We start from the raw sequence: 11,663 nt of genomic DNA on the forward strand, positions 1-11,663 counted from the left end.
ATTATTACATCTCATCTGCTGTGTGGTAATTTGGTTTATTATTATGATTTCATCTGGTGTGTGTGGCAATTTGGTTTATTATTATTATTTCATCTGGTGTGTGTGGTAATTTGGTTTATTATTATTATTTCATCTGGTGTGTGTGGTAATTTGGTTTATTATTATTATTATCATCTCATCTGGTGTGTTTGGGTCATTTGCCTACATGTGTTTGCTGTAGCCTAGGTGTTCAGCTCCCAACGCTGCACCCAGGGTCGCCCTAGGAAGACCTCAGAGCAGCCAGGATTTTAGGAAACCTTCATCTGCATGTCTTTAGGAAACAAGTTTCTATCTGTCTGAGGAAGAAAGACTCAGACATACACGATCTGAGGGTCATGCTCTCTTTGTTCCTGCTGTCCTTTTCCAGGTCCGGTTCTCTTCTTCTAATTCTTTCTAACCTTTACTTTCAATTCTCTCATCCCGATTCTTTTTAATCATCTGTTCACACAGCTTATATACCCATTTCACAACAAACTTTAGGCAGTGGAAAAGTTACGAAGCTGTTTCTCAGGGTCATAATGCATTCCTCCAGTAAACAATAGGGTGCAGAGCCATTTACCATGGCAACGCCTCGGCGGGGCGAAGAGTGCTGGACAGTTCGGCGCTCTTTGGCAAGGGCTGGCATTAAAGTGTCCCAAGCCTAAGAATACATTTTCTCATCCTATGCGTAGCCCCAGAGTCCAAGGCGGGAAGCCTGCAACTTTATTGTTCGAGGCTGTGAGGCCAGACCGTCTTCTGTGGCCCTGGCTGTCTGGGAAACTTTTCCCGCATAAAGCAGATTCTCTCTGCACTTGGTTAATTGTTGTTCTTGTCGTACATGTCAATCTTAGGACTAAAACATAAACAGTTAATTAGCTGAGTCTTGAATTGTACGGCATAAACGGAGGTTAGATGTTTGTGTTTTTTTTTTTTTTTCGAGACAGGGTTTCACCGTAGCTTTTTTTGGTTCCTGTCCTGGAACTAGCTCTTCTAGACCAGGCTGGCCTTGAACTCACTGAGATCCACCCGCCTCTGCCTCCCGAGTGCTGGGATTAAAGGCGTGCGCCTCCAACGCCTGACTTTGTGTAGTGTAAATTGCTAAGGAATTCAGTAGGGAGTGGCTGCTGGTCGGCTGGGCCCGGCTAGAGAAACTAGCAAATGCTCCAGGTCCCTCTGTCTAAAAGACCTTGATTTAACAAGCCACACACCTGCAATTCTGTCCTCGCGTCTCCTCTGCAGAGAGTCGCTTGCAATCCATGCACAGAGACACTGGGTCTAGCTGATTCCTTCTTCGCTGCCCTGTCAGCTAGCTAATGATGGAAAACAGGCTTCTAAGCTCCTCACCGTTCCACGGAGCTGAGGCCAAATTGGAAAGGCATGTCTCATTCACCAGAAGTGCACAGTACAGGAGGCAGTCATCCTTCTGTGCCCAGTAAATGAACATGCTGCTGACAGTTGTGAGAAAAATCAGGAAGAATAAGATTATAGTTATCACACCCGGTAGGATCCGTCGTGTCCGAGGCAATGGACCCATAAGCCTTGTTTATGAGTTCATTCTCCATCAGACCCTGGCTCGTCTGGCTGTTCATTTTTTCATTCTCGCTTCTTTGTTCCCTGTGCGGTGAAACCAGCAGGGATTCCCTCCCCCCCTCAATAACACATCCTCCTTTCCATGGTTCAGCTTTTCCCTCAGCTCTAAAATACAGTTGGTAAATAGATACTGTTTGTTTATGGTGTATACCATGATGTCATAATACATATGTTCGTTGGGTACTGACTAAATCAAGTTCATACCTTTTCATGTAGAGAACATTTAACCATGTTCTAATAGTGAATGTCAACCATGTAAGACTGTTAAATGTTGTCAGCCGTGGGTCCTCCTCCAGAGCTGAAACTTTACGCCCTTAGGCATCCTCCCAACTTTGCCTGCCTCCTTGTCATGGCTCTGTTTTCTTTTCTTTCGCTGGTGGGGACGGAACCCAGGGTCCCTGCTAATAAGCATTTGGCTCCATCATTAGACTATGAGAGCCTCGTTCTCAACCCCTCCCCTCTTCACCTACTTTATGGTGTCCTTTGGTCAACGGAAGTTCTTGGTTTCCTTGTATTCTTGATAAGCCAGTGTTTTCGTTCATACCCACTGAAGGCATCCCAAGAATCTTCTGCTAGGTTACCTTTGGGAAGCATTGTGATTCCTTTCTCATCTAGATCTGGAATCCTTCTCTGGAATTGGCCCCGTGTTTATTTCTGTGGGAGGTGAGGGTTGAAATTCTTAGAATTTTTTTTTCTACTGTGGTTATTCAGGTGACCCTGCTTATTGGTTAAAAAGACATTTATTTCTCTGTTCCTCTGCAACCTCTCCCGTACACAAATAAGTCTGTGTCTGCCCTGGGTCTCTGTCCTTTATTCTGGCTTCCTTCCTTGATGCAAGGGCCATACCTGCTGTCTTACTTAGGGTTTCTGTTGCTGTGAAGAGACACCATGACCACAGTAACTCCTTATTTTTATTTTACTTTTCGAATGATTTATTTATTTGTGTTCTATGTGCATTGGTGTTTTGCCTGCATGTGTATCTGTGTGAAGGTATTAGGATCCCTGAAACTGGAGTGACAGACAGGTGTGACCTGCCATGTGGGTGCTGGGAATTGAACCTGGGTCCTCTGGAAGAGCAGCCAGTGCTCTTAACCACTGAGCCCTCTCTCCAGCCCTCACATCAGCTCTTATAAAGGAAAACATTTCATTAGGGCTGGCTTATGGTTCAGAGATTTAGCCCATTATTGTCATGGCAGGAAGCATGACGGCACGCAGGCAGACATGATGCTGGAGAGGTGGCTGAGAGTTCTACATCTGGATCTGCAGGCAGCAGGAAGGACAGGAGCCACCAGGCCTGGCTTGAGACTGCAAAGCCTACCAACACAGGGACATACTTTTCCAACAAGGCCACACCTACCCCAGCAAGGCTACACCCCCAATATGCCACTCCCGTGGAGACTCTGGAGCAATCACCACACTGACTTCCTAGCTACTGCCTTCTGCCAGATGTGTTTATCCGGAAGAGACTCTCCTCCAGCTTTATTCTTCAGCCTTCACTTTTCAAGATATTTTCCTACTGAGATATTGACTTGGGTTCCATAAATACAGGTCTGGGCTAGAAGTGTAGCTTGGTAGTGAGTGAGTGAGTGCTTGCTTAATAGACACATGGTCCTGGGTTTTTATCCCTAGCAACAACAACAAAGAATAAACTTAGTGAGAAACTGTCAGATTCAAAGGAAACCCCATTTCCCCAAATTCTGAAAGGCAAAAGGAACAATGGCCGATCTGTGGTTGGTGCCTGTCAGCGTGCCAGCACGCTGGTCTCCTAACTCAGTGTCGCGAGTACTAGTTATCCATTTCAAAGTTCATGCTAGCATCCTAGCTCCTAGCACCTTCTCCCCTCCACTAACCGCCCTCCAGCTCCCGGGCTTCTCTCTCTCAGCTACTCATTGCCTTACAACCCTGCTATCTTTGATATGTTCATGCTCTTCCTTTCTCTGTCTCTCTCTGTCTCTCTCTCTGTCTCTGTCTGTCTCTGTCTGTCTCTCTCTCTCTCTCTCTCTCTCTCTCTCTCTCTCTCTCTCTCTCTCTCTCTCCTGTGCTCCTGCATCTATCTCACTGTGTTTTCTCGTTCTCCATCCCCATTGTTTACCTCCCTGGCACAGAGAGCCCCAGCTAGGCCCTGCAGGTGCATCCACGAGAGCTGGTTAAGGAGGGTACTCAAGGCCCAGTCTGCTACTTTCTCTATCTGCTCTGGATCCCTCCAGAAGCTTCTGGCTGTTCTTTCTCTATATATCCACAATAAATACCTCCCCCTTAGCCATACCATGGGACAGTCATATTAGTCCATACAAACACAATAAACTGTTAGGCCTTCTAATACATGAACATGATATATTCTTCCATCCATTGAGAGTTCTCTCTAGAATTTTAAGGACAGGGTTTTTGCTTTGAGGTCTTAACACATGTTTTTTTTTTTTTTTTTTATGAGTGTCAATTCTAACTTGTTTCGCTATAAATTTTCAACTTTTACATGTTGGTTATTAATTTATAGCAATGCAGCAATGGTTGGAGCAACAAGGTAGGTTGTCTTTCGGCATATTTTCTGCGTGTTGTTTCTTAAACTGCATTTCATCATTTCAGAGGAGATGTTCCTGTACTGAATGCTTTGCAGCCGTGTTTAACGCAAGCTAAAAGTTAGTGTGAGCTGTTTCCCCTTGTTGTTGATCTGGTGATGGGATATCCATTGTGATGCTCTCTTCCTTTCGTTATGTGACTGCAGCAGCTGCAGGTGGTTCCCCTGTTTGGAGATATGCAGATAGAACTGGCGAGATACATCAAGACCAGTGCTCACTATGAAGAGAATAAGTCCCGGTAAGGAGAGACTCGACGGGCTGCTAGAACTTCTTCCAGGGCCCTCTGGGCACCTCCAGAGCGTGCATTTCCATGTCTAAAGTAGTACCTTGACATTCCCACAAGTGTGGAAACCAGTGTCCCATATGGTAGCTCTTTGCCAGATATAACTCTTTGTTTTTAAATTCATTGATCAGAGCACTAAACATTTTTTTTTCCTGGTTTTTCGAGACAGGGTTTCTCTGCGGCTTTGGAGCCTGTCCTGGAACTAGCTCTGTAGACCAGGCTGGTCTCGAACTCACAGAGATCCGCCTGCCTCTGCCTCCCGAGTGCTGGGATTAAAGGCATGCGCCACCATCGCCCGGCTAGCACTAAACATTTTAATTTCCTTCTTAAAGCAAGCCACATTTTGAATGTTCAGAGTCTAGTGACTACCATGTTGGACAGTGCAGCCTTAAAACATGTTTGTCATTCTAAAGATTTCTACCACACAGTGCTGACTGAGAATATAAATATATGAAAATAGTTTTCTACACTCAGTAGTGTGATGAAGCATGCCTGTCAGCCAAGCCTGGGGAGGACCAGAGATTTGCATGTACGTTAGCAAATGTCAGTCAACCCTGGGGAGGAGCAGGGATATGCATGTATGTTAGCAGATATCAGCCAATCCTGGAGAGGAGCAGGAAATGCATGTACATTAGCAGAGTTTACAAAATTGTCTCCTGAGGGTTAAACCAATCCAGGCCTATTTTTGCAAGGTCCCTGGAGCTGAGCCTGATCTTAAATGATTTTTAATAGAAATAACAAACAAACCATAGATAATGCCTGTAATGGCTAAGGCGGAAACACTATGGCCCATGGGTCCTGAAGAACTCGGTCTCTAGGCCTAGAGTAAGCTCAGCTGCGAAGGGTCTGTAGCTTACCATTACAACTTGCTATATGCACACAGTCTTATTTATTGTAAATTCCACATGGCTCATGGATTTGTTGAGTGCTCATACCCTTACCCAACCGGTATTTACCACTTAGCTGTGATTTAGACATTACATTTCTCCTCAGGGGACAGGAGATCTCTACTAGTGAAAGCTATGTAGTACATCCTTCGGGTTTTGTAGGCCTCAGGCGGTTTCAATCATCGAATGCTCCTAGCACCACAGGGTCTTCCTCTGCTGCAGTCGGTGCTGTCCTAGGCACTGCACTGGTGCCTTAGGTCATGCAGGGCTTTCTCTCCATGCCCAGGTGGACCTGCACGTCCTCAAGCAGCAGCCCGCAGTACAACATCTGTGAGCAGATGATCCAGATCCGGGAGGACCACATGCGCTTCATCTCTGAGCTGGCACGCTACAGCAACAGTGAGGTACACACCTACCGCACCGTGTAGGCTGCACCCAGAGTCACATGCTACAACAGTGAGGTACATGCCTACCACACAATGGAGGCTGCACCCAGAGTCACATGCTACAACAGTGGGGTACACACCTACCGCACCGTGTAGGCTGCACCCAGAGCTACATGCTGCAACAGTGGGGTGCACACCTACCGCACCGTGTAGGCTGCACCCAGAGCCACATGCTACAACAGTGGAGTGCACACCTACCGCACCGTGTAGGCTGCACCCAGAGCTACACGCTGCAACAGTGAGGTGCACACCTGCTGCACCGTATAGGATGCACCCAGAGCCACATGCTACAGCAACAGTGAGGTGCACACCCACTGCACCCAGAGATACACGCTACAGCAACAGTGAGATACACGTCTACCTCACCATGTAGGCTGCACCAGAGCCACACACTACAACAGTGGGGTGCATACCTACTGCACCATGAGGCTGTACCAAGAACCACATTGGCACCCAAAGATTTGCTTTTATTCTTTTGCACTCAAATATTAACGTTAATTGGTTTTTAAATGCCAGTGTTTTAAAATTCATTTCTTTAAATTGACCAAACCTAAGTAGGGGAAGATCCCTCAAACCTAAACCGAAATACTCAAAAACAAAGCAAAACCCTCATACTTGATGAGACAGTGTGGGTTAGCCTTGTCTGTATCGGCTAGGCGGTATGGAATAAAGCTTTTTATCAGGAAAGCACTGGAAGGGCTGGGACTGGTAGACACTTGCATAACACATGTATAGCGTGGCATGTCAGCTCCAGTGAAAAGCCGGATAGGGGGAGAGGGAGGGAGGGGAGAAAGGGAAGGGGCAGAAGAGGAAAGGAAAAGTGAACCATGTTAGGGTTTCCCAAAGAACTACTCAGGCTAGGATGAAGCAATGGAAACAGATGGAGAGGGAGACCAGAGAGGGTTTCTGATCTGCAGGCCTTATTGCCTTTAGAAGGGAAGTCAGTTCTCAGGCTGAAGCTAACTGGGGCCTCAAGGTCAGTGCAGGGGAATCCTCTGCCCCTCTGGATTGGTCCCATTTTCTCTGCCAGTTAAAGAATTAAATGCAGGGGAAAATCAAGCACAGTGGTTAGCATCAGGGGATGTCTCAGACATAATCAGCCAATGGAAAACACTTTTTTTTTAAAGATGGCGACACACACACAAACCCACAAGGCACGGGGGAAGACTCCCTACAAAGCAGAGGAGGACTCTGAAGTTGGTTTCACTTCGAGAGGTGCAGATTTTGAGGGTTCATGGTGTGTTGGAATGGGGAGAAGGAATCTTCTCATGTTTAAGGCTGGTCAGTTTCATCGAAGGAAAGGAAGATGATACACTCACAACTTTGGGTAAATGTGTTCTGGTCTAGCCTTGAACTTGTCGGCCTGGTCCACCTGTAGGGGGCCCAGCTGCCAGGCCTTTATCTCGAGTTAGGAAGGCAAGGGCAAAGCAGGCTGAGCGCTACCTTTGCTATCTGTCTGGGTACCTTTATCAGCCTCCCAGTGATCCATTTAACTCCTAGTCCCTCAGTACGTGCTGTTTGGGAAGTGTAGGCCTGGAGTTGAGTTAGGGAGAGGTTTATGGCGCTGTAACTCAACTTAGAGTACAATTCAATGGTTGAGATTCTATAACTGGAAGATGGTTACATCTGATGAGCTGTGCAGCTATCATGAAGTCCCTTCTTACCGTTCTTATTATCCCAAAGAAATCTCACGCCCATCGGTAGGTCTCCCCTTTCACTGACTAGTCTAATGCTTGTCTCTGTGGTTGCGTGTAGTTGAATCATTTTACCTAAGTGAGTCACACAGCATGAACCCTGAGGGAGGTAGCTGGAGGAACTTCTGTAGTTACGCTGCTGGGTCACAGGTCTGAGTGAGCCTCGGGGTTGGGTTGAGCTTTAGAAGCAGTGTTCAGGACCAAGGAGGATGTAGCAGCAGAGGGCAGGAAGGTCCAGGTTGCAGTTCTGGGTGGCCAAATGTTGGAGCGCTCTGGCAGGAATCAGCAGGGGGTGCCTGGGAGGGGGCACGAGGTCATAGAAAATGGCAGATTAAAAGAACCTGAGAGAGAAAACACAGGCTAGACTGGGAGGACTGAAGGTGAATACCAAACAGCCCAGAGTTTTTTTTCTCAGCCAGCATATATACTAATTACAGGCAAAAGGCAGAACAAAGAGCAGTAAACCACCTCCTGCGCTGTCCTTGAGAGGAAGCTGAAGTCGGTGCACAGTCACACACAAGAATTCAGTTAGCAAGCCGGGCGGTGGTGGCGCACGCCTTTAATCCCAGCACTCGGGAGGCAGAGGCAGACGGATCTCTGTGAGTTCGAGACCAGCCTGGTCTACAGAGCTAGTGCCAGGACAGGCTCCAAAACCACAGAGAAACCCTGTCTCGAAAAACCAAAAAAAACAAAAAACAAAAAAAACCAAGAATTCAGTTAGCAGCAAGCAGCTGCTAATCACTAACCAGGACTGCCTCTGGCTGGTGGACACCAGAAAAAAAATCTTTTTTTCCCATTCACCACAAGAGGGCGCAGGAGCTCAGGACGGATGGCTGAGAAGCACGGTGTAGAAGCTGGGAATCGAACTCGGGTCCTCGGGAAGGAAGCATGATCGGGCTGCGAACCTTGCTCTTAACCGCTGAGCCATCTCTCTGGATGGTTACCAGCGCAGGTCTTAATAGAATAATGTACTCTTTCATCTGGGCAAAAAAAATGCTCTTTCTATGGGTTAACACAGACATTACCCATGGGCCTCAAGGTTACTGGAAAAAGCAGAGTAGGCAGGCTTGAACTCAGATGACTTCTTTAAGTCAGAATGACTCCAGATGGAAACTGAGTCACATGAGGGCTCCCACAGCCAAATAAGTGGATGGGTGGATGAGTCGTCTGTGTCATTTATGGGACCAAGCTGAGCGGAAGCCCCTGGGACAGTTGAGCTTTCTGTCCATCTCTGCACACACATGCTTGGCAGTCAGGTGACATCTAGGCAGACTGTTTCTCTGGTGGAGTTTGGTATCCATATTCACCTCCTTATGGGATCTAGGTGAAGGAGTTAAGCTCTTTTCTCGGTCTAGTGTGGTCAGATAGGTTCTCATCTGCTTTTCCTCTGTGATTTTGATCTGCCTATATATTAAAATGGTTTTCATTTACTTCGATAAAGGTGACACATTTTTTACTTTTAGGGATCAGTGATTTATGTGTGTGTCCCTTGTAAAGGGAGGGCTCTATAGACTTCCATGCCTACCAAATGTCTGCATCAACCTGTTACTGTGTCAAATGCTCAAAAGTAGAGCCCAATGCTGCTTATAAAATGAGATTTTTGAGGGTGAGGCACAGCGTGAACAACCAGTCTCTACCATTGTGAGGCAACATAGATCAGAGCTCAGCCTAGTGTCAACAGGCTTGGATTTAGGCTGTCCTCCCACCAGTGTTGTTGAACATCTTTCCATGTATTGATCAGGCAGCTGTTCATGTCTTTTGTACAAATGCCTGCTCAGGGGACTGAGCTCAGAGCTCAGTGTTTGTCCAGTATACGTGAAGCACAGTATACTCTGCGATCAAAACAAATAACCACCACAACAACAAAAACCCAAACAAGAACAAGAACAGAAAATGGTGCAGACCTGTTACCGCAACGCTGAAGAAGCAGGCAAAGACCAGCAGTGAGTTCAAGTCGGTCTGAGCTATGTAGAAGACTCTGATCGCTTTGTGGGATTTTTGTTTTGTTTTGTTTCGTTTTTGCATATGTGACTTTGAAATAGACTCCTAGAGTAGGTTTTCTGGACGCTACGTGAGCTTTTCGAGGAGAATGAAACAAGTGTCTGGTCACCCCAATTAGTGCGTTAATGGCAAATCAAAGAAACCGTTCTACCGGAGTCTAGTTCGTGAACTAGTGAGTTTAACTGGGGCGACTTGCAGGAACATGGATGGTTTGCAGATAGTTCCGTACTACCGAACCTTTAACTGCTCACACACCTGAAGGGGCAAGCAGGGCGTCTAGTGGCCTCTTTACCCAGCCTTCATGAATGTCCATAGGTCCCCTGAGAGAGGGGCCAGGGGGATGTCGTACCCAGAGAAGCTGTGTTGCACAGCAGTAAGGAAGGAAGCTTGGCGGGTTTTCTCTGAATGCCTTTGCCTGTGTACCCTAGGTGGTCACCGGGTCTGGCCGGCAGGAGGCCCAGAAGACAGATGCTGAGTACCGGAAGCTCTTCGACCTGGCTCTGCAGGGCCTGCAGCTTCTGTCGCAGTGGAGCGCACACGTGATGGAAGTGGTAGGCATGGCGGCGTTCTCCGTGTGTTTGGAAGTTCGAGCAGCTACATGTGTAGCCACTCCTGGTTGGTTAGGGGTGCTTTTCCTCCATGTCACATGAAGGACCTCATCTTTTGAGATATAAATCAGAAAGCTGGCCAACAGGATCATTGCTTTTCTTTCTGTGCCTGTTTGTTTATATGAGGCAGGGGAAGAGGTGTGCCAAGACACACACCTTATAGGACAACTTGCAATGGCAAGATTATTTGTCAGTCACCAAATTTGGGTCATCAGGCTGGATAGCCAGTGCCTTTACCATCTACCTAGCTCTCAGTCTCCTGTTTGGACCAACATTTGACTCTTTGGAGTTGTACCCATGAGTATCTTTAAGGTTTAGTAAAATGTTTCTGGTAGCTATGAAGATTTAAATAACTGTAATTATCTTTCCCTTTTAAAAGTCTATTTTAGCCAGGCGATGGTGGCGCATGCCTTTAATCCCAGCACTCGGGAGGCAGAGGCAGGCGGATCTCTGTGAGTTCGAGACCAGCCTGGTCTACAAGAGCTAGTTCCAGGACAGGCTCCAAAGCCACAGAGAAACCCTGTCTCGAAAAAAACCAAAAAAAAAATAAAATAAAATAAAAGTCTATTTTAGTCAGATAAACATGCAATTGGACACATACATGGTCATTTGAAAAGCATACTTTTGTAAATACAAATAAATCGCCTGAAGTTTTACTCAGCATACAACAACTTGAACTTTTTGCCTGGGTTAGTTCTTAAGCCTGGCTTATATGACTATGAGTGCTGGTTTTTGGAGGTAATAGTGTGTGTCTGTGTATGCACGCATGTGTGTGCATGTGCGTGTGTGTGTAAGAGACACTTTTAGAAAGCAATGTGTGTGTGCGTACATTTGTGTGTGTGTGTGCAAAAAACACTTAGAAAGCAGTGTGCGCGTGCATGTATGCATGCACACACACGTGTGTGTGTGTGTGTGTGTGTGTGTGTGTGTGTGTGTGTGTGTGTAAAAGACACTTTTAGAAAGCAGTATGTATGTTTAAAGGCTCACCTCTCGGTGGCCTCAGCCGCGGTCTCGTCAGTCCAAACTCAAGTGTTTTCAGCGTGGAATATCTTTCCTCTTTCTGCCTGCCACAGTACTCCTGGAAGCTGGTCCACCCCACCGACAAGTACTCCAACAAGGACTGCCCGGACAATGCTGAGGAGTATGAGCGCGCCACGCGTTATAACTACACCACCGAGGAGAAGTTTGCCCTGGTGGAGGTGAGGACGCCTGCTTCCTGTTCCCTGCACTGCTCATGCTGGTGCCTAGCGATGGTGGGGGGCAGTGAGGGGTAGGTGTTGCCAGCCCCCCCCCCCCCCGTGAGTGCTTGCCAGTGGACAATAGTTTCTTGAAAGTAGAAAGACAGGTGATGATAAATAAGTTGGGATTTGGTCTCTACCCCAAGAAGAGCATATAGCGGACTCCAGTTGTTTTCTACTCATAATGGCTACTAAATCTTTATCTCACTTATATGGTCCTCAACAGTCTTGAACTAACTGCCTTCCTCCCTCTTTCCTTCCTTCTCTTCTTCATTCCTTCCTTCTTTCCTTCCTTTCTTCCCTCCCTCCCTCCCTCCCTCCC

The 11,663-nt window shown here is 46.9% G+C and overlaps 1 protein-coding gene across 1 annotated transcript in view; it reads left to right on the forward strand.

The window, feature by feature from the left end:
• Cyfip1 (cytoplasmic FMR1 interacting protein 1) overlaps nucleotides 1–11,663 on the forward strand; it is an 80,573-nt gene that overhangs the window by 36,971 nt on the left and 31,939 nt on the right. The window contains exons 10-13 of the mRNA XM_026784280.1: nucleotides 4,331–4,422; nucleotides 5,641–5,758; nucleotides 9,924–10,046; nucleotides 11,177–11,302. Coding sequence (XP_026640081.1) covers nucleotides 4,331–4,422; nucleotides 5,641–5,758; nucleotides 9,924–10,046; nucleotides 11,177–11,302 — 459 coding nt within the window. The remainder of the gene's footprint in view (nucleotides 1–4,330; nucleotides 4,423–5,640; nucleotides 5,759–9,923; nucleotides 10,047–11,176; nucleotides 11,303–11,663) is intronic.

This window comes from Microtus ochrogaster, chromosome 22, assembly GCF_000317375.1.
Source record: "Microtus ochrogaster isolate Prairie Vole_2 chromosome 22, MicOch1.0, whole genome shotgun sequence".
In the NCBI taxonomy this organism is placed as follows: Eukaryota; Metazoa; Chordata; class Mammalia; order Rodentia; family Cricetidae; genus Microtus; species Microtus ochrogaster.